General features: G+C 44.6%; 1 protein-coding gene across 4 annotated transcripts in view; it reads right to left on the bottom strand.

The window, feature by feature from the left end:
* Positions 1–2,658: 2,658 nt before the first annotated feature.
* The window catches only part of LOC100380753 (single-stranded DNA-binding protein 3), a 32,167-nt gene continuing 11,194 nt past the window's right edge, over positions 2,659–23,631 (bottom strand). Inside the window, exons 6-17 of one of the 4 annotated variants that reach the window (XM_014215903.3) lie at positions 7,959–8,033; positions 7,329–7,391; positions 7,034–7,171; positions 6,682–6,746; positions 6,552–6,600; positions 6,120–6,155; positions 5,842–5,896; positions 5,604–5,668; positions 5,177–5,255; positions 4,705–4,733; positions 4,353–4,454; positions 2,659–3,953 (exon numbers count right to left, since the gene is read on the bottom strand). In XM_014215903.3, the coding sequence (XP_014071378.2) occupies positions 3,924–3,953; positions 4,353–4,454; positions 4,705–4,733; positions 5,177–5,255; positions 5,604–5,668; positions 5,842–5,896; positions 6,120–6,155; positions 6,552–6,600; positions 6,682–6,746; positions 7,034–7,171; positions 7,329–7,391; positions 7,959–8,033 (786 nt within the window). In that variant the 3' untranslated portion in view covers positions 2,659–3,923. Of the gene's footprint in view, positions 3,957–4,352; positions 4,455–4,704; positions 4,734–5,176; positions 5,256–5,603; positions 5,669–5,841; positions 5,897–6,119; positions 6,156–6,551; positions 6,601–6,681; positions 6,747–7,033; positions 7,172–7,328; positions 7,392–7,958; positions 8,034–23,631 lie in introns of all 4 variants that reach the window. The other 3 variants (XM_014215902.3, XM_045687346.2, XM_014215904.3) reach the window with 3 other exon arrangements.

Here is a 23,631-nt window from a genome sequence, read left to right on the forward strand (position 1 = left end):
CCACCAAAATGGTGTGTCCACTGATCTTTTGTGTCTATATGTTAATCACAGGTGTCAGGGGGAGCCCCTTCATTGGTCCGTAGGCTGTCGTCTAGGCCAGCTCCCAGCCAGGCTCAAGCCCACACTAAACCCCAGGCCCTCTTCAGCCTGAAAGGGCTCCTCGCCGCCCAGAAGTTCTCCAAGGCACTCAAGGTGGGGGCACAGTATTCCCTACATAGTGCACTACTTTTGACAAGGGCTCTGGTCAGAAGTAGCGCACTACATAAGGTATAGGTTGTAATTTGGGACGTAGTCAAGGTAAAGCCCCTCAAGGAGCCAGAGGACCCATTCAAACCAATGGGACATGTTCAGTAGGAAGAACACATTTAAGAATGTGTGTGCTCTGGCACCCCAATGGTGGAACAAGCTCCCTCACGACGCCAGGACAGCGGAGTCAATCACCACCTTCCGGAGACACCTGAAACCCCACCTCTTTAAGGAATACCTAGGATAGGATAAAGTAATCCTTCTAACCCCCCCCCCCCCCCATAAAAGATTTAGATGCACTATTGTAAAGTGGTTGTTCCACTGGATATCATAAGGTGAATGCACCATTTTGTAAGTCGCTCTGGATAAGAGCGTCTGCTAAATGACTTAAATGTAAATGTAAGAACAGAGTGAAACTGGGAAGTTCACTATGAATATAAACAAAAAATAATGTTTGATGCAAACTGTTTTGCAATGGTGTGCCCTACTGAACATGACCCAGTGTTTCTTATTGAATACCTAATTGAATCACTAGTTTGCCTGTTAAGTATCTCTTTTTAGCTTTCACATTGTATTAATTCGGATGAATAAATGATGGGTATAGAACATAAGTAGACATTGGTCTTATTCACTAGGAACAAAATGGAAGCAACGGTATGGGACGACCTGAACTTGTCCTGTAAGAAACGCTTGTTTTTGTTTTCCGTATTTTGCTACGGTGTTCACTAATGAATATGACCCTGTTGTCATACTGGATCTCTCTGTTAAGTTTTTAATTGTGTGTACTCAGGAACACATTGCACTGAAGATTGCAGTGAGGAACATCCCGGCAAGGAAACCTATTGTTATAGTCAATGAGCAGGTCAGATCAACACATTCATATAGCTACACACTAACATAACTGTGATCACTGTTTAACAGAACAGCCCTGATCTTTCACCAGTAGTCTAGCCACTTAGCCAACACAGTTACTCCTCTCCCTGGCCTGGGCATATCTCAGTCTAAAGTGGCTTCGTTTCATCTCATTTCCTTCATCTGCACTGATATAGAAGAAACCGGACAGACAAAATGAAATTCCTGGTGGCCAACCGCCACGTTGCATTTACCTTTCCTGTGTTTTCAGAGCAGTGCCTATAAATGAGATAAGACAGAGGAATTTTAGACTGTTAAGACACATCCCTGGCTGTCTCTTCGGATTGAATCTCAATTTTAGGTCCTTGATTCCTCGTGTCTTCTCTCCTCACCTTCCCAAAGTGCATTGGAGGAGAACAGCAGAGGGGAGGAATCACAGATCGTGTCCTCCAATGCATTTGGAGAAGAAAGTGAGGAGGACTTGAGAAATCAAGGAAATATAATTGGGATTCACCTCTGCTCTTCAGGTGCCAGCGGGTTCGGCCCAGCCTGCCGAGAAGTTCCCCTGCGGCCTGGTCCATCAGATGCTGCAGGACTTCCTGTCATCTCGGCTGGAGGCGGTGGGTTATAGCGCCCCCTCCTGTGGTGGTCTGGTCAAGGCGCTGAGTGAGGAGGTGAAGGCTCTGGTGAGGACTGTGTGTACTGTGGCGCTAGGCCAGCTGGGTCCAGAGGGGCAGCAAGGATATGGAGGGCTGGTACTGGCTAGTCGTAGTCTCTGGGATCCCCATACAGACACCTGTGTTGCCCACACCTACCGGAGCCAAGAGATGTTCTGTACTGCAAATGTGTTTGCTGTGTACTTCGAGTAAGGTAGAAGTTGAAAAAAGGCCCTAATCCAATATATGAAAGTGGTCCAAAAAATAAAATAAAAAAAAGAGCTGTGACACAGGGTATGCATCCCAAATGGCACCCTGTTCCCTATATAGAGCTCTGGTCAAAAGTAGTACACTATGGTCCCTAGTTGAAAGTAGTGCATTAAATAGGTTAAAGGGTGCCATTTGGGATGCAGAACTTGAACTAGAGGTCACCAGCACTAGTCACTTCCTGTCTGTCCAATTTGTATGAAAGACTCATCTGCTGTTCTTTGTAAAACAGCAATAATCATATTTGGAGTGTACTTGAATAAAACAAATGTATTTATGTACACAAGCTGTTAGGTTTAAATATTTGTTACTAGTTCTTCTCTTGGACACTTCCCTGATATCTATTGTCAGACATTTGGAGTGAGTCAGGGCGTTTTGTGAGCGTGTGTGTGTGTGTGGCTGCTTGTATTACTATCCTCGTGGGTACCGGAAATCCCCACACATAATAAAACGGTTATTTTAGGTTAGGGGTTAAGGTTAGTGTAAGGGAAAATAGGATTTAGGATGGAAATTAATGTGTTCCAGACAAGGATAGTAAAACATGTGAGTGAGAGTGTCAAGGTAATTAAATAGTATCAAAATCACCCTACGTGCTTTGAAAAGTGGCAAACAGGAAAAAAGAAAAATGGACAAGAAGTTAAGTTATTGTAAAATTATATTAACAGCACTCTTTCCCCCAATTTGAAAAAAATATATATACCAGCAACAGGTGTATAATGCTTAATATTCACAGAAAATGAAATAAAAGTTCACATTTACAAGACTGCCGCTAAGTTTATGATACTAGAATTGGTTTACAAAGCTTTAACTAATCTTGAAATAACTGGGCCAATATATACGTAGTCAAATTTGTATCAAAATATTAAAAAAAACAAAAAAAACAAACAAAAAAAAAATACCTTGAGAATTTTTTGAAAAGAAAACTACCAATCTTCATCTCAGGTTACAATGGGTTTAACTTTCATCATCACCGTGATGGAACAGTAGGAAAACACAGACTGCTACAACGATGGTGACAAAAAAGGGCACAGAGTGTTAAGCACAGGCAGGGAAGAGGTTAAAGACACCACATGTGGACTGGAGCAGCACTAGGTAGTATGTTGTACAAAGATCTTAGTCATGCACCCCCCCCATTGCGTCCACACCCATGGTTTAGCCCAAGTTAGCTTTCCCCTTGACCGAACAAGAACAGCAGTCCGACTGTTTAAATAAAAAGCAACATAAAACCAGTGCAGAATAAGATCGCTCTCCTCGACAAAAACAGAACCCACAAAACACATTCCCTATCGACGCATCGCATCCGATCCTACATTTTAAAAACCTCACTGAGCACTTTGAAACTGTTACAGGCCCTATCCTTACTAAGGCCCAATTCGATCACACCACTTCCCTTTGAAAATGTGGCTAAATAGTGGGAGCTAGTACATCGGGACAAAGTCATTCAATGGAGTGGTCACAGAGTTACAGGCAGATTCAGACTCCATGTTTTCAGACTAGTTTTGTGACATACTACATGTGGCTGAACGCGGGACCTGAAATATGAAAACAAAAAGATACATTTCTCCTAGTTCACAATGGACACTTCAGTGTTTTAGGTGGCAAAAGCTGAAACGGGTTCTGCACATCTTGCACTACAAAGCAATAATTAAAGCACGTGTCATGTATGCAGTAGTTTCCGTCGCTGGTTTCGTCACACTTGGGGTGGTGATTATAGAAGAACTGTCCTTCATTTGGAACGAGGAGGAGGAGCAGAAGTCACCAGCCATTTTGAAAATGTGTATATCAGCATTCTGGAATTGTGTGGAACCAAAATGGCACCCTGTCCCTGGTTCTGTGCTGATGTGTTTTGGCCATGTTCTGTTATGAGCTCAGATCCTCAGTGATGGCAGATGGAGGGGGATGTCACACACTCATCGTCATGGTAGGGGAGTACTGCTGAGGGGTACAGACGGGAAAGAGTTAAAAATCAGGAACGCCTATTGGAATGGCCTGACACAAACAAACAAGCCAAAACGGTTACTTGGCAACCGCCCAGTGCCCCCACACTACACCGCCACTCTAGAGTCAATGATGCGGTCACTGTGGCTTTGCCTGACTGTCAAGGTACCGCCACTGGAGTCAATACTGCCCTCTAAGCCTTACAGTACATATAGGCTTCTTCAAAGCTTTGTTACTGGCAACAGTGGCCTCAGCTTGGCCGTGTTCATTAGGCATCAAACGGAACAAAATTGGACAGAAAAAAGTAGGGAACAACTCATTTTTGAAATGTTTTCTATTGCATGCCCTAATGAAAACGGTCCATAGAGATGCATGGTGGGGTAGGGAACTTACATTCTCACTCTGAAAGGAGTGCAGGAAGTTTCCGCCCAACTCGTCGCCGTCCCTCGGGGTTCCAGGAGGGTTGCTAATGCCACTTAGATTGTTTGGGGAGTTCTACGATAGGGCAGGAAAGAGAGTAAGTAAATTGGGCAACTAGCAGTAGTGCCAGTCTGTTGTGCCATCATGCCCACTCTTGACATTGACAGCAATGGAGTTGGCAAGAGCATAAACAGATCTGGGACCAGGCTAAACAATAAGTAGTAGATGCAACCAAATGTATTGCTTACGTTTTATGAAGGAAGTCAAAATGATTTGTCATGTTTTGATAGGAATCTAGATATATGGCCATGTTATTAATAGTCACCTTGTTGAGTCCGTCCATGTCACCAGAGCCTAAGAAAGAGGGAAAACAATTCACAGTCCAAAATTTAAACCTTCCATTCTAACTTGAACTGATAATGCAAAAGGTGCCCGGTGGAAGCGTTCCTTGCATCTTTGGCCAGATTAAGCGAAAGCCTGGCACCTCTGCTGAGAATCCGTCTCCTTGCTTCACATCACTGGTTTGTCTATTACACGGTGTACGTCCCATAGGACACCCTATTCACTATACAGTGCACCCCTTTTCACCAGAACCCTTTGGGCCATGGTCAGCAGTGCACTACATAAGGAATAGGGTGCCATTTGGTACTGTACCATACGTTCAGATTGACTGAGTCTGCAACTATTCCCAGCCGGTCATACACTAGTCAGTACTGTTATTCCCTAAACCAAATCCCAAATTGAGACTTGCAGCTCTGGTGGTGTTGTGTTGTAACAGTGGCGGAGTAGCGTGTTACCTAGCGATCCATTCATGTGGTGTGGCTCCATGCCCGCCATGGCGCCTAGGGGTCCGTCAGAACCGGGGCCCATAGGGAACTGCAGCATAGGAGACACAAGCACGGCCTTATTAGACATGTCAACAGGACAAGCACCACTATCAAACGAGACTGGGCCAGGGAGAAACAGTGTGCATCCCAAATGGCACCCTATTCCCTACATAATGTACTACTTCTTACCAGGGCCCCCCCCCCCCCCAAGGCTCTGGTCAAAAGTAGGGAACCATGTAGAGAATAGGGTGCCATTTGGGATGCAGCACAGTTTCATTATGGAGGACGAGAAAACTTGTAAAGATATGACTGGAAGAAACATCTGGCGATGAAGAAACATGAAACAGCGTGACTGGAACAGATGTGAGGAGAGGGCTGGGGCGAGAAGGAGACTCACATTTGATCGGTTGCCAGGTCCAGTGTTGATCATAGTGTAGAGATTGTCCCCAGAGTTGTTAGAGTCTGAAAAGTGGTTCATACACAAATCACTCTAGATTATGATGATCAATAGACTAGTGTACGTTAGGTAAATGAGAACAGCCAAACATGGCAAACAGTCATTGAAGACTAAAGGTTATTTGCCGAGACATTTTGACATGCATTCCTGTTCCTCTGTGAAGACTTGGTGTACCTACCAGCAGGGCTGGGCATAACGGGGGTTCCAGGGGGTCCCCCTCCACCAGAACCTCCCTTTGGAGTGGCAGGAGAACACAAAACTATTACAATTCAACAGGAAATCACAATACAGGCAATGCATCTGTATCAGGTCAGATTCTACCTACACCAATACAATCAATTAAGAATATTGAAAGACAATACTACAATACTGGCTTCAAATGGGTGAAATATAAACACTGCCGTAATGGCCAGTGTGTGCGTTTGTGTGTGAGCGCTCATCAGAGAGAGTGCTTACCCCGTACGCTCCAGGAGAAGGTGATGAGTAAGGCATCTGAATAAATCACAACAGAAACATTACTGCCCAGGAACAGGATTTATGTACTCACCTCTCAAAACATCACCATTCATCGTTTTAGCATCATCCTATCATCATCATCAGTATCTATGGAGTGTGTCCCAAGTGTCCTTATTCTCTACGTAGTGCACTACTTTTGAACAGAGTCTAAAAGGCCCCTGGTCGAAAGTAGTATGCCAGAAAGGGAATATGGAGTAATTTAGGACGTAGCCTGGGATACATAATACTACAATTACATCCAGAACTGGGAAACTTGGTAATGCATTGGGCCTCCAGAGCTCTTACTGAGAGAGGACAGACACAGACCGGTGCAATCTGAGCCGATAACATCATGGTGTGTGTGTGTGTGTCTAAAGTGGAAATTGGACTCACAGAGTTGCCATTGTTCGGATTGGGCCATGGCCGTCCAGCACCTGGGCCCCTGCAATACAGCGAGTGAAACCCGTTAGATATCAACATACACTGGTGATGTATAATGTATTAAGATGGAGAGGAGGCTCACATGTTCACTCCTGGCATCCCGGGGCCCATAGAGTTGTGTGGAGGCCGCATCCCACCACCAAAGTTCTGCAATGACAACCAAGGTGTCAGACTACCATAAACAAAACCAGAGAAGGGGGGGGTTGGAAAGACATGGTTCGTGGGGTGGGTGTCTGAAGCGTAAATCAACAACTTGGAATCCAAGGAGACCGACTGGAAGGGTGATGTTGCACGAGCAGTTTCAAAAACGAATGGGCTAGTCTGAAAGACTACAAGCAAACTGCTGAGAAATACTAGCTGCTCATAGATGGGTGTGTAACAGTACTAGTCTGACTAAAGTAATAGAATTGGGGCATATCAGTAGTGTGGTCTACCTGGGGTCCTGGCCCCATAGGGCCCATGCCTCGAGGGCCACTCATTCTCTGCATCGGTCCCAAGTTAGGATGGCCTTGTGGTCGTGTGTGGTCCATGTTTTGGAGCATGGGATGGGGGCCAGGGCCACCGCCAGGAGGCTGCAAGGAAGAAGAGGGAGGGGTGAACACACGTCAAATAAAACAACGACAAGACATGTTATCAAACAACAACTCATACTGAAGTAAGGCTCTTTTGTTAAACTGATGGTAGTACTGTAGTGGTGGTGGAGAATTATGAGTACAGTAGTTTGTTTACCTGGTTGCCCATCCTGATAGGGGGACCTCGTGGGCCCCCAGCGACGCGTAGGTTCATGAAAGACTAAACCGCAATACATTTATCAGTGTTTCCTTCACAACAACAATTACACTGAACAGCCATGCATTTTTCCCCCTCACTGATTTTCCAGACGGAGTAATAATTTTCACTTTTAATAGAACATAATAGACTAGTTTATACCCTATGCAAATACGCAACACAAGAACTAGCTACACAAAATGGCGATCCTGCGTAGTTGTATCGTGTTACAAATATGCTATGAGAGTACGCAGAATGGCCATTTTGCGTAGCTAATTGCATAGGGTATAAATGAGGCTTAATGGTATAGTTTTCGATAACATTTTAAAACAAGTGTGATTATGCACTGTCGCCAAAAGCATCAAGCCAAAGGACATAGAGGGTACAGACATGCATCAAGTGGGCATGGGTGGGGTGAAATGACCGTAGTCTTCCCAATATGAAAGCATATAAAGAAACAGGATTGCCAACAGAGAGCAGTTGCATCCCAAATTACACCCCATTTCCTAGATAGTGCACTACGTTTGACCTGGGCCCTGGTCAAATGTAGTGTACAATATCATTTGGGACATCCTGAGAGAGCAGCGGTACCTGGCTGTGGGGTCCCATCATAGTGTTAGTGGGAGGAGGCTGGGGGTGAGGAGAGCCTTGGGGACCAGGTGGACCCTGTGGCGTCAGAGAAAAAGTGACAGAGAGGGAGGGAAAAAGAAGGGTTACTGAGTGGAGGAGAGTGCAAGAGGGTGGTGAGCAAATGCAAAAATCTGTGCTTAGGAAAGAGGGTTGGGTGTATCCGTTGATCATGCTCTCCTTCCACGCGTAGTAATAAGAGTGTGGAAAAAAGAGACGGTGCAAGAAGAGAGAAAGGGGGGGGGGGGTAGAGAGAGGTAGAGAGGATGTGTGCTAGCCAGAACAGCAGCCCGCTTGTGATCACTGGCAATTTACCCTATCTGCAAATTACCACCGAATCAATTAAGCCCTGCTTTACAGCAGCTGCCCCAAACACTGTCACTATGGAGCTAATGACAGGGTTGTCTAATTAACACCACTTGCATATTTGAATGACTGATAAAGAGAGAGCTGTCCGTGTGTGCCTGCAGCGTTTCCCCTAGGGCATTTTTCAGCAGCGGGGGTTTACAGAACGACTGAGGTCACTTCTGGTGACTTTAAAAAGACATTCTACTCCTAAATGCATGGACATGTTGACACCATCTGAATTTAACTGATGCGCGCCACTGCGCTGCAGGGAGCAAGCGGTGGCTGTGTGCTCGTGGCTCTCATTCGTGCCACTGCTCGCTCTGTTTGCTACAAACATAAGCCCCATTTCTACTTACCCAGAGTCAGATGAACTCATGGATACCATTTTTATGTCTCTGCGTTCCGTTAGAAGGAAGTTTCTAATTAGCGTTAGCGCAATAGCTAACTAGCATTAGCGCAATGACTGGAAGTATACAGGAACAACTAGTAAAAGTATCAATTTGAAAGTATTCACACCTCTTGTCTTTTTCCACATTGTGTTGTGTTAGACTGAATTGAAAATGGATACAACTTAGATTTTTTTTGGTCACTGGCCTACACACAACACAATGTCAAAGTGGAATCGTGTCCAAATTTTTACCAATTAATAAATGAAAAAGCTGAAATGTCTTGAGTCAATAATTATTCAACACCTTTCTTATGGCAAGCCCAAATAAGTTCAGGAGTAAAAAATGTGCTTAACAAGTCACATAAGTTTGTGACGACCCTCCCACTGTCTGCCGAATTCTCCCTCTTTGCCCTTGTTTCCTTAATAGGATGTCGGTGGGCGGAGCCGGGAGGGTCGTCAGCGACATGGGACACACCTGGGCCTGGGTGTGTCCTGGGATAAATACACCTCTTCCCCATTCAGACACACTTATAGATTTTGGTTGTGGCTGTTTCGGTTGCGTTGGCACCTTTCAGCATCTCTCATCACATTTATGCGTGCAACCACTCACACAACTGATCACACACACACCATTGTTAATTGTATTTAGTTTACTTCAGTTAATAAATATATTTTGTCATTCCTTATCTCCACGTTGTCTCCTTTTTGTTACGAACTTTGAGCCGGTTCGTGACAAGTGGGGGCTCATCCAGGATCTTGACGGTATTGTGTTCGGGAGAAAACGTGGAGTTAATGTTGAGAACTCTAGGTGCTTTGACTTTTGTTACAGCTTTTGAGTTGTAATGTTTGGTAGGCCCAGTGTTAGCCTTTGTTTGGTGAACTTACCACTGCGGTGGATAGTTGGTTGTGTGCTGCGTTGGAGAAAGTATATTGGTTAGTTTCCAGGACCCTCCCGAGGCTGGAGACTCTTGCTCTACTCGCTGTGGGATATCGGTCTGAGGTGAGTACAATCGGCTGTGTACCTCAGTGGGAGATTTGGGTAGGGTAGTGAAACTTGCTACCTGGAGCTATAGCCTTTCTTTTTCCCCTGTTAGGCTTAGCGATGTGTTTCACTTTGGAATACGTTGGGCATGGTTATTTTGTTTTATTTTTGTGTGGCGTCTGGACGGCGCAGTAGTCTCGGGGGCATATCTGTGGCTTGGGGGAATCTGCCAGCGTGCTGGGTGGTTTATTTCCTTGCCAGTGGGCTACAGTGCGCAATTACCCACCGCAAATCCACACGAAGACTAGAGTTGAGTCATTGTAGATTTTGGGGAAGCTCCATATCTCTATCCTGTGGTGCCCAGTGTGATTGTAATTTTTCTGGTTGTGGTCTGGTGTGCTCAGAGGGGAAGAGCGAGATTTGTTTGTATTTTCTTGTTACTATGGTGTCTTACGTAGTCGAGTTCATTCGCTTTCTGTCAGAGGAACTGTTAGAATTATGTACTAAAGAACAGCTGTTGAAGATTGCTGAACACTACAAGGTTGAAATTAGTGAAATGTCTAAAACTCTACTAGGTTAATATTGAAGGCCAATCTGATGGCGTGTTATTCTTGAAGTTACCACTGGGGCAGCCTCTGCTGAGGACTCGATCTCCCTGTAACATTACAATGGCCACGCCATCCGTTAGTCCTAGTCTTTTTGAACAGCAGAAATCCCTGCTTCTGTTACAGCTAGAGCATGATCGTGAGAAGTATGAAAAAGAATTGCCATTTAAACAAGATTTTGAGTGTGCTAAAATCAAGCTGCAACAAGCTGGTTAGGGAATATAAAGCTCAAGGGAGTTTGCTCTGGGAAGGTGACCAACATTTACCTAGGGGTCGCTCCTCTTTTGGTCGTTCCCCGGACACATTTGACATTGTTGGGAATTTACGGTTGTTGCCTCAGTTTAATGAAAAGGACCCTGAGACATTCTTTTCGTTGTTGAAGCCTGTTGCTGACGCTAGGAGTTGGCCTGATTCTGACCGCACTTTAATGTTGCAGTGTGTGCTGACTGGTAAAGCGCAGGAAGCATATTCTGCTCTTATTGTAGCTGACAGTGTTAGTTATGTTAAGGTTAAAATGGCTGTTACAGATTTACAAATTGGTTCCTGAGGCTTACCGCCAACAAATTAAAACTTTAAAAAGGGATGATAAAGACTCGTGTTGCATTTGCGCGAGAGTTGTCTTCACAGTTTAATCACTGGTGTTCCGCCTCTGCAGTTGACTTAAGGGCTGTGTGATCTGATTATGTTAGAGCAATTTAAGGACACAATCCCTGATTGTATAGCCACGTACATTAACGAACAAAGTAGACTGTCGCTGCGGTTTTCGTGGACGAGTATGTTTTGACTCCCAAGTGTCTTTGCAGAGCCCCGTATTTGGAGTGAGTGAGGGGCGTTCGGAAGTGTTTTGGGCCTCGCTCACCGAGGCAGAGTTTCATTCAATTAGGGTTGAGCCTGACTCCCGTGGTAAAGCTTTGGTCAAGAGTGTCACTACTATCAAGACTCAGGTGATTGGAAAAACGAATGTCCGGTTCTCAGGGCTAAGGGTAAATTCAGTACTTGCGCTTACGTTAATTCTAAGCCTATGGCATTAGCAGCGCCTGTCCCACATAACTTCACTCCTGACACATTGTCTCATGCCCAGGGGCATGTGAAAGTCCATACTGACCCAGACTATTTACCTTTCATTTTGGGTCTATGTTAAGAAGGACTTAGTGCCAGTGAAGATCCTGAGACACAGGTACCTCTGAGTCATTTGTGTTGGAGTCTGTTACCCTTCTCTGCTGAGACTGATTTGGGAAAGTGTTCTAATTAGGGGAATAGGTTTGAACACTGTCAGTTCCATTGCATAAACTGATGTTGGATTGTGGACTGGTAAAAGGTGAGGTTGTTGTGGGGGTGCATCCTTTGTGGCCTATTGAGGGTATCAACGTTATCCTTGGGAATAACTTGGCTGGTGAGCGTGTATGGCCTGTCGCGTTTCCATATCTAGTGGCTTCTGCTAAGCCATCATTTGTAGGGATTCCTGATGAGCGTGCAGTTTCCCCAGAGGTGTTCTCTGCGTGTGCAGTGACGCGTTCTGAGCCGTGGCGACCTGGTCACTGTGCCGGCTAATGAGAATGGCACAAAGAACTATCACTACTTTCCCTGTTATCCCGTTATCTGTACCCCGCTCTGATCTAATCAAGGAGCAACGGGCTGACCCCACATTAGAAGATTTGTGACCAAATTGTGCCTGTGGACCAGTTGGGAGAAAGTGGGTGTCTCATGGTAGTAGTTTTCTGGGGGAGGCGATTAGTCAGGTTGTTGTACCAGTTAAGCTTTGTGAGTTGGTGTTGACAACTTCCCACAATGACATTGCTGGACATATGGGTGTGAGGAAAACCTACAATCGCATATTAAGACATTTCTTTTGGCCTAGGTTAAAGAGGGATGTTTCTGAGTTCAAAACTTGTCACCCCTGTCAATTAACTTCTCTAGGGTAGGGGGCACTATTTTCACCTCCGGATGAAAAGCGTGCCCAAAGTAAACTGCCTGCTACTCAGCCCCAGAAGCTAGGATATGCATATAATTGGTATATTTGGATAGAAAACACTAAAGTTTCAAACTGTTAAGGTCTGAGATTAACAGAACTGATTTGGCAGGCAAAAACCTGAGAAATCCATCCAGGAAGTGGGATGTTTTATTGAATGCCTTTACAGTATCCATTGACTTAGGACTCAGATTGCACTTCCTATGCCTTCCACTAGATGTCAAGTCTTTAGAAATTGTTTCAGGCTTGTATTCTGAAGAATGAGTGGACACTACAGTGGCCTAGAGATTTTTAATGCGCGAGAACGAGAGCGCGCCTTTCTTGTTTACCTTTTATATTGACGACGTTATTGTCCGGTTGAAATATTATCGATTATTTAGGCTAAAAACAACCTTAGGATTGATTATAAAAATCGTTTGACATGTTTCTACAAACATTACGGATACTATTTGGATTTTGTCTGCCTGTTGTGACTGCGTTTGAGCCTGTGGATTACTGACCAAAACGCGAACAAAACTGAGGTTTTTGGATAAAGAGACTATTGAACAAAACGAACATTTGAGTAAATTAATGTCTTCTGAGTGCAACCATATGAAGATCAAAGGTAAGTGATTAATTTTCTCTATTTCTGACTTGTGTAACTCTTCCACTTGGCTGGTTACTGTTTGTAATGATTTGTCTGCTGGGCTCTGTTCTCAGATAATCGCATGGTATGCTTGCGCCGTAATGCCTTTTTGAAATCTGACACCGTGGTTAGAATAACAAGAAGTTTATCTTTAAACCTATGTATAACACTTGTATGTTTTATGAATTTTTGAATTTGGTGCTCTGCAATTTCACTGGATGTTGGCTAGCGTCCCACACCCCCTAGTGAGGTTAACTGGTAAAGCTAATCAAACTATTAAGCCGGTACCACTGTTTCCTATTCCTGTACTCAGCCAACCTTTTGAGTATCTGAATGACTGTTGGTCCTCTGCCTTGTTCTAAAAAGGGTTGTAGTTATCTGTTCACTGTGTCAGACCACTAGGTTTCCTGCTGCCTATCCTCTCAGGTCGATCACGACTAAGTATGTGTTAAAAGCTTTGAATCAGTTTCTCACTGTTTGGAACCCCTAAAGTCATTCAGTGATCAATGATCCAATTTCACCTATAATCTGTTTGGTCAGGTTCTTCAACAGCTCCATATTAAAACACAATTTGTCTAGCACCTATCACGTGCAAAGTCTAGGAGCGCTGGAACGTTTCCATCAAACACTTAAGTTTGAGAGCTTATTGTACTGAGATGGATTGGGAAGAGGGGTTGCCTTGGTTACCGTTAGCCGCTAGTGAGGTTTCACAGGAGAGCACGGGTTTCAGTCCAAATGACCTTGTGTTTGGACATAGAAGTCCACACACCCTATCTGTTCTCCAGGATGACTGGAAGTCTCCCGAGCCCCCTCAGTCCCTGTTATCTTGTGTGTGATTTCCAGCAACACCTGTACGCCGCTGGTGAATTAGCTTCTCTTTAGCCATCATCTTCACAGGAGAGTATGAAGGGCATATTTGAGCGACGAACTGAGCCTCATCACTTTAGTCCAGGTGACCAGGTTCTTGCTCTGCTGCCAATTGTTGGTCCTCCTTTTCAAGCCAAGTTTCAAGGTCCATATACGGTTGTGAGCCAGTACACTGAGCAAAACTATCTAGTTGCCACTCCAGAACGGAGAAAAGCACACCTGTTGTTGGTCCCCGGTTTTATTGGAGGGGGGTGACCCTCCCACTCTGTCTGCCAATTTCTCTCTCTGCTCTTGTTTTCCTTAATAGGATGTCGGTGGGCGGAGCCGGGAGGGTTGTCAGCAACATGGGACACGCCTGGGTGTGTCCCGGATTAAATACACCTCTTCCCCATTCATTGAGGAGACTCTTCATGCAGACACACTTAGATTTTGGTTGTGGGATTTTTGTAGCTGTTTTGTTTGCTTGCGTTGGCACCTCTCAACATCTCATTTATGCACGCAACCACTCACTTACACTAGACACACCATTGTTAATTGCATTTAGTTTACTTCAGTTAAGGAATAACAAAATATATTTATTTCCACGTTGTCTCCTTTTGTTACGAACTTCGAGCCGGTTCGTGACAAGTTGAATGGACTCACTGTGTGCAATTGAACTTTTTTTTATGACTACCCGCACACACAGTTCATTGTAAGGTCCCTCAGTCTAGCAGTGAATTTTAAACACCAACAAATCAGGGAGGTTTTCCAATGCCTCGCAAAGAATACCTATGGGGGGGGGGGGGGGGGGGAAATCCCTTTGAGCATAGTGAAGTTATTACACATTGGATGGTGTATCAATACACCCAGTCACTACAAAGATACAGGCATCCTTCATAACTCAGTTGCCAGAGCAGAAGGAAACCGATCAGGGGCCAATGGCGACTTTAAAACAGTTACATAAGAAATCTGACGATGGATCAACATTGTAGTTACTCCACAATACTAACCTAATTGACAGGAGTGAAGAGGAGGAAGCATGTACAGAATTCAAATATTCCAAAACATGCATCCTGTTTGCAACAAGGCACTAAAGTAGTAACGCAAAAAAATGTTTTTGTCCTGAATACCAAGTATTATGTTTGGGGCAAATCCAATAACACATTACCACTCCATATTTTCAAGCATAGAGGTGGTGGCATCATGTTATGGGTATGCTTGTAAATTAAGGACTGGGGAGTAAAAAAAAAATGTACACAACTCAAATGGAGCTTAGCACAGGCAAAATCCTAGAGGAAAACCAGGTTCAAGTCTGCTTTCCACCAGACACTGGGAGATGAATTCACCTTTCAGCAGGACAATAACCTAAAAACACAAGGCCAAATCTACACAGGAATTACTTACCAAGAAAACAGTTAATGTTCGAGTGGCCGAGTTACAGTTGAGACTTAAATCTATGGAAAGACCAGAAAATAGTTCTCTCAATTAGGGCTGAACCCATTTAGTCAACCAAGATTGTGGAAAGCACTTAAGACAAACCCAGAAAGACTCCCAGCTGTAATTGCTGCCAAAGGTGCATCTACAAAGTACTAAGGTGTGTGAATACCGAAATTTATTTTTTCATTTTCAATAAATTAGCAAACATGGGGTATTGTCTGAACGGCCTTAAAAGGTTATGTCGATACAGGGCTCATTTTACTGTGGATATAGATACTTTTGTACCTGTGTCCTCCAGCATCTTCAAGGTCCTTTGCTGTTCTGCGATTGATTTGAACGTATTTTGGTGTGGCTGCGTGGTCCCATGGTGTTTATACTTGCGTATTATTGTTTGTACAGATGAACATGTTACCTTCAAGCGTTTGGAAATTGCTCCCAAGGATGAACCAGACTTGGAGGTCTACAATATTTGAGGACTTGGCTGATTTCTTTTGATTTGCCCATGATGTCAAGCAGAGAGGCACTGAGCTAGAAGGTAGGCATTGAAATACATCCATAGGTACACCTCCAATTGACTCAAATGATGTCAATTAGCCTATCAGAAGCTTCTAAAACATTACATTTTCTGGAATTTTCCAAGCTGTTTAAAAGGCACACAGTCAACTTAGTATATGTAAACTTCTGACCCACTGGAATTGTGATACAGTGAAATAGTCTAAAAAAAATTGTTGGAAAAATTACTTGTCATGCACATATTCGATGTCCTAACCAACTTGCCAAAACTATAGTTTGTTAGCAAGACATTTCTAGAGTGGTTGAAAAACGAGATTTAATGACTCCAACCTAAGTGTATGTAAACTTCCGACTTCAACTGTACATAAGTATTCAGACCCTTTACTCAGTACTTTGTTGAAGCTCCTTTAGAGCCTTGTCTTCTTGGGTATGATGCTACAACCTTGGCACACCTGTATTTGGGGAGTTTCTCCCATTGTTCTGCAGATCCTCTCAAGCTGTCAGGTTGGATGGGGAGCATCGCTGCACAGCTATTTTCAGTTCTCTCGGGTTCAGGTCCGGGCTACAGCTGAGCCACTCAAGGACATTGAGACTTGTCCCGAAACCACTTCTGCATTGTCTTGGCTGTGTGCTTAGGGTCGTTGTCCAGTTGGAAGGTGAACCTTGGACCCAGTCGGAGGTCCCGAGTGCTCTGGAGCAGGTTTTCATCAAGGATGCCTCTGTACTTTGCGCCATTCATCTTTACCTTGATCCTGACTAGTCTCCCAGTCCCTGAAAAACATCCCCACAGCATGATGCTGCTACCACCACCATGCTTCACCGTAAGGATGGTGCCAGGTTTCTTCCAGATGTGACGCTTGGCATTCAGGCCAAAGAGTTCAATCTTGGTTTAATCAGACAATCTTGTTTCTCATGGTCAGAGTCCTTTAGGTGGCTTTTGGCTAACTCCAAGCGGGCTGTCATGTGCCTTTTATTAGAGTGGCTTCCGTCTGGCCAGTCTATCATAAAGGCCTGATTGGTGGAGTGCTGCAGGGATGGTTGTCCTTCTGGAAGGTTCTACAAGAAAAAGAAACGCACACCTATTAAGACGAGGTGCTGGCTAACGGAGTAGAAAACTTAAATAAAGGAGAGCCGCACACTATGAGCTCAGATGCAAAAATGTAATATCCAACGTTTCGACAGCCAAGCTGTATGGGGTATGATCAAACACTGCGAGATGACTCGTTTATGTAGTGTCAAAAGACACAGGTGTCTGTAATCATGGCCAAGTGTGGCCAAATATCATTGGTTAATTCTCAAATATAAAAATGGCATACAAAGAACACCATACAAAAAACAAATGGATAGCATAAATGGAAGGTTCTCCCATCTCCACAGAGGAGCTTCGGCGCTTTGTTAGTGACCATCACGTTCTTGGTCACCTCCCTGACCAAGGCCCTCCTCCCCGATTGCGCATTTGACCGGGCGGCCAGCTCTAGTAAGAGTCTTGGTGGTTCCAAACTTCTTCCATTTAAGAATGGAGGCCACTGTGTTCTTGGGGACCTTCAATGCTGCAGAAATGTTGGTACCCTGCCCCAGATCTGTGCCTCGACAGTCTCGGAACTCTACAGACAATTCCTTTGACCTCATGGCTTGGTTTTTGTTCTGACATCCACTGTGGGACCTTTTTATATAGACAGGTGTGTGCCTTTCCAAATCATGTCCAATCAATTGAATGTACCACAGGTGGACTCCAATCAACTTGTAGAAACATCAAGGATGATCAATGGAAACAGGATGGACTGGAGCTCAATTTCGAGTCTCATATCAAAAGGGTCTGAGAATACCTGTAAATAAGGTATCAGTTGAATTTTTTTAAATATACAAACCTGTTTTTGTTTTGTCATTATGGAGTACTGTGTGTAGATTGAGGACATCTTTTTATTTAATCCATTTTAGAATAAGGCTGTAACAAAATGTAGAAAAAGGGAAGGGGTCTGAATACATTAAATGCACAGTATATATTTTTGGGGGAGTGGCAGCAATGTTTTAGCAGCGGTAAGCGAAAATAGGGGAAATGCTGGTGTGTGTGTTCCTTCTTTGGCTCTCAACCACACCATGCTACATAGAATTGCTTCTCAACAAACATCTGACTAAATCCTATACACAACATACCTGCCAGTATATACTTATAAGGTCCAATGCAACCATTTCTTATTATCATCGTCATGTTCACAATATTACTTCAACCTCAGTGTGGAAATAATATATAGAAGACGCAGGAAAATCCCATTTTACTGCACTGGGCCTTTAAAGAAACAGAAGTGGATGCTTTGACTTGTACTACAGAGCTACAGAATAATACTGGATGGAATGTTGAAGTTAAATCCTCCACGGCTGCCAAGAGTTCATTCTCATGATATATTGATCTACGGCAGGTGGTGCAGCACCTTTAAAATTTCTTGATTAAGGGCTAGGCCCAACCGTGCCTCCACGTTTCACTAGAGTACACTGGAGTGGGTAGTCAGACAACAGCACTACATGGGATACGTCCCAAATGGCACCCTATAGAGGAAGTGCACAATTTTTCACCAGGGCCCATGGGGCTTGGTCAAAAGTAGTGCACTTTGTAGGGTGCCATTTGGGATGAAGGCAGGCTCAGAGCAGAGACGAGACACAGCCTACGGACCACAGCAGAGCAGAAGCAGCGCGTCATTGACACATGCAGAGCTTTAACACATCCTGATAAGCCCAGCCAAGTTCACAGGTAAGAATGTGGAATGCACATCAGCAGGGTGGTAGAACAGGTGAGAGACAGAGCAGATGCCAGCGTGAGGAGCAGTTGCGCAATCGTGTGTTCCATGCACGCACATACAGGCTAAATTCTTTACTTGAAAAATCACACATACAATAAATCAACCCTATATTGACGACAATTGAGATCAGCAGAAATTTACGTCAGTTTTTCATGCTGGTGGATCTCAAGTTAGGATTCAGCCCATAGAGCAGTGGTCTACAACCTGTGAGACGACTTGTAGTCCACACATTCCCCCCATAACATAAAGATCTGTTGGTGCTTAAAGGAAAGGGTTGGGAACCACTTAGGGCTGGGCGATATATAAACTCAGCAAAATAAGAAACAGCCCTTTTTCAGGACCCTGTCTTTCAAAGATAATTCGTAAAAATCCAAATAACTTCACAGTAAAGGGTTTAAAACACTGTTTCCCATGCATGTTCAATGAACCGTAAACAATTAATGAACATGCACCTGTGGAACGGCCGTTAAGACACTAACAGCTTACAGACGGTAGGCAATTAAGGTCACAGTTATGAAAACTTAGGACATTAGAGGCCTTTCTACTGACTCTGGAAAAACACCAAAAGAAAGATTCCCAGGGTCCCTGATCATCTGTGTGAACGTGCCTTAGGCATGCTGCAAGGAGGCACGAGGACTGCAGATGTGGCCAGGGCAATAAATTGCATGGTCCGTACTGTTGAGATGCTTAAGACAGGGAGACAGGACGGACAGCTGATCGTCCTCGCAGTGGCAGACCTCGTAACAGCTGCACAGAATCGGTACATCCGATCATCACACCTGCGGTACAGGTACAGGATGGCAACAACAACTGCCCGAGTTACACCAGGAACGCACAATCCCTCCATCAGTGCTCAGACTGTCCGCAATAGGCTGAGAGGCAGGACTGAGGGCTTGTAGGCCTGTTGTAAGGCAGGTCCTCACCAGACATCACCGGCAACAACGTTGCCTATGGGCACAAAACCACTGTCGTTGGACCAGACAGGACTGGCAAAAAGTGCTCTTCACTGATGAGTCGCGGTTTTGTCTCACCAGGGGTGATGGTCGGATTCGCGTTTATCGTCGAAGGAATGAGCGTTACACCGAGGCCTGTATTCTGGAGCGGGATCGATTTGGATGTGGAGGGTCCGTCATGGTCTGGGGCGGTGTGTAACAGCATCATCGGACTGAGCTTGTTGTCATTGCAAATTGCAACACTGTGCTTTACAGGGAAGACATCCTCCTCCCTCATGTGGTAACCTTCCTGCAGGCTCATCCTGACATGACCCTCCAGCATGACAATGCCACCAGCCATACTGCTCGTTCTGTGTGTGATTTCCTGCGAAGAGCCCGGATGTCAATCCCATTGAGCACGTCTGGGACCTGTTGGATCGGAGGGTGAGGGCTAGGGCCATTCCCCCCAGAAATGTCCAGGAACTTGCAGGTGCCTTGGTGGAAGAATGGGTGGGGTAACATTCACAGCAAGAACGGGTAAGTCTGGTGCAGTCCAAATCAAACGTATTTGTCACATACACATGGTTAGCAGATGTTAATGTGAGTGTAGCGAAATGCTTGTGCTTCTAGTTCCGACCATGCAGTAATATCTAACAAGTAATATAACCTACAAATTTCACAACTACCTTATACACACACAAGTGTAAAGGAATGAATATGTACATAAAAATACATGAATGAGTGATGCCCGAACGGCATAGGCAAGATGCAGTAGACGGTTTAGAGTACAGTATATACATATAAGATGAGTAATGTAGGGTATGAAAACATAAAGTGGCTAGTGATAAATTGATTCCATCAATTTTTCTATTATTAAAGTGGCTAGAGTTGAGTCAGTATGTTGGCATCAGCCACTCAATGTTAGTGATGGCTGTTTAACAGTCTGATGGCCTTGAGATTGAAGCTGTTTTTCAGTCTCTCGGTCCCTGCTTTGATGCACCTGTACTGACCTCGCCTTCAGGATGGTAGCGGGGTGAACAGGCAGTGGCTCGGGTGGTTGTCCTTGATGATCTTTTTGATCTTCCTGTGACATCGGGTGGTGTAGGTGTCCTGAGGGCAGGTAGTTTGCACCCGGTGATGTGTTGTGCAGACCTCACTACCCTCTGGGGAGCCTTACGGTTATGGGCGGAGCAGTTGCCGTACCAGGCGGTGATACAGCCCGACAGGATGCTCTCGATTGTGCATCTGTAAAAGTTTGAGTGTTTTTGGTGACAAGCCAAATTTCTTCAGCCTCCTAAGGTTGAAGAGGCGCTGCTGCGCCGCCTTCACCACACTGTCTGTGTGGGTGGACCATTTCAGTTTGTCCGTGATGTGTACGCTGAGGAACTTAAAACTTTCCACCTTCTCCACTGCTGTCCCGTCGATGTAGATAGGGGGCTGCTCCCTCTGCTGTTTCCTGAAGTCCACGATCATCTCCTTTGTTTTGTTGACATTGAGTGTGAGGTTATTTCCCTGACACCACACTCCGAGGGCCCTCACCTCCTCCCTGTAGGCCGTCTCGTCGTTGTTGGTAATCAAGCCTACCACTGTAGTGTCGTCTGCAAACTTGATGATTGAGTAGGAGGCGTGCATGGCCACGCAGTCGTGGGTGAACAGGGAGTACAGGAGAGGGCTGAGAACGCACCCTTGTGGGGACCCAGTGTTGAGGATCAGCGGGGTGGAAATTGTTGTCGACTCATATAGCGTGTCTCGAGTGAGCCATGTTTCCGTGAAACAAAGAACGTTAGTCTCTGACGTCTCTCTGGTAGGAAACTCTTGCTCGGATTTCATCTACCTTGTCGTCAAGAGACTGGTAGTAGTATGCTCGGGAGCGGTGCGCGATGTGCCCGTCTACGGAGCCTGACCAGAAGACCGCTCCATCTGCCCCTTCTATGGCGTCGTTGTTTTGGGTCGCCGGCTGGCATCCGATCCATTGTCCTGGGTGGTTGGCCAAACAGAGGATCCGCTTCGGGAAAGTCGTATTCCTGGTCGTAATGTTGGTGAGTTGACGTTACTCTTATATCCAATAGTTCCTCCCGACTGTATGTAATAAAACCTACGATTTTCTGGGGTAACATTGTAAGAAATAACACAAAAAAACTAAATAGTTTCCTAGGAACGCGAAGCGAGGCGGCCATCTCTGTCGGCGCCGGAAGTAGGAGGAGATGCACTGCAGTACTTAATGCAGCTGGTGGCCACACCGGATACTGACTGTTACTTTTGACTTTGACGCCACCTTTGTTCAGGGACACATTATTCCATTTCTGTTAGTCACATGTCTGTGGAACTTGTTCAGTTTGTCTCAGGTTGTTGAATCTTGTTAATGTCATACAAATATTTACACATGTTAAGTTTGCTGAAAATTAACTCAGTTGACAGTGAGAGGAGGTTTCTATTTTTGCTGGGCACTTATACAATATACACACAAGTATGTGGACACCCCTTGAAATTAGTGGATTTGGCTATTTCAGCCACACCCGTTGCCGTCAGGTGTATAAAATCAAGCACAAAGCTATGCTATCACCATAGACCAACATTGGCAGTAGATTGGCCTTACTGAAGAACTCAGTGACTTGCAACATGGCACAGTCATAGGATGCCACCTTTCAAACAAGTCAGTTAATCACATTTCTGCCCTACTAGAGCTGCCCCTAACAACTGCAAGTGCTGTTGTGAAGTGGAAACGTATAGGAGCAAAAACGGCTCAGCCACGAAGTGGTATGCCACACAAGCTCAGAGAATGGGATCTCCGAGTGCTGAAGCGCATAAAAAATCTGTCCTCTGTTGCAACACTCACTACAGAGTTCCAAACTGCCTCTGGAAGCAACGTCTGCACAAGAACAGTTTGTTGGGAGCTTAATGAAAATGGGTTTCCATGGCCGAGCAGCCACACCACGCACAATACCAAGCATTGGCTGGAGTGGTGTAAAGCTTGCCGCAATTGGAGCAGTGGAAACACGTTCTCTGGAGTGATGAATCACGAGTCACCATCTGGCAGTCCGACGGATGAATCTGGGTTAGGCGAATGCCAGGAGAATGCCATCTGCCCCAATGCATAGTGCCAACTGTAAAGTTTGGTGGAGGAGGAATAATGGTATGGGGCTGTTTTTCATGGTTTGAGCTAGGCCCCTCAGTTCCAGTGGAGGGAAATGTTAAAGCTACAGCATACAATGACATTCTAGATGATTCTGTGCTTCCAACTTTGTGGCAACAGTTTGGGGAAGGCCCTTTTGTTTGTCAGCTAATCTTTTATATTTTAAATTTAGCCAACTAGAATCTATTTGCTAGCTAACAAGGTATGTTGAATTATTATAAACACACCCTTCTGCAGTGGTGTAAAGTACTTATGTAAAAAATAGTCGTTTTTGACAACTTTTAAATCACTACATTCCTAAAGAACATGAGGTACTTTACTTCATATATTTATCCAGACACCCAAAAGTACTCACTACATTTCAAATGCTTAGTATGACAGAACATTTTCCCATTCACACACACGTATCATGATAACATCCCTGGTCATCCCTACGGCCTCTGATCTGGTGGCGGAGTGTGCCCCTGGCTATCCGTAAAGAGAATAAAAAAAACATGAACATTGTGCCGTTTGGGTTGCTTAATATAAGCAATTAGAAATTATTTATACTTTTGATACTTAAGTTTATTTTTCAGAAGTATTTTACTGGGTGACTCACTTTTTCTTGAGTCATTTTCTATGAAGTTATTTTTACTCAAGTACTTTTTCCACCACTGCCCTTCTGTCAGTCTCCAACTGTTTGAACAGCATGCTAGCCTGTCCACTTTATGTCGAAATCGAGTGGCCTTACTTATTTCTCAGAATGATAACAAGTAGTCAATTAATTATATACAGTGCATTCGGAAAGTATTCAGAGCCCTTGACTGTTTCCACATTTTGTTAGGTTAAAGCCGTATTCTAAAAATGTAGAAAATTTTTCCCCCTTATCCACACACACACACAATACCCCATAATGACAAAGCAAAAACAGGTTGTTAGAAATTTTAATTTGGGGAAAAATGGAAAACAGATATCACATTTACATAAGTATTCAGACCTTTTACTCAGTACTTTGTTGAAATCACCTTAGGCAGCAATTACAGCCTTGAGTCTTCTTGGGTATGACGCTACAAGCTTGGAACACC

The sequence above is a fragment of the Salmo salar genome, chromosome 10 (genome assembly GCF_965601325.2).
Source record: "Salmo salar chromosome 10, fSalSal1, whole genome shotgun sequence".
Taxonomy (NCBI): domain Eukaryota; kingdom Metazoa; phylum Chordata; class Actinopteri; order Salmoniformes; family Salmonidae; genus Salmo; species Salmo salar.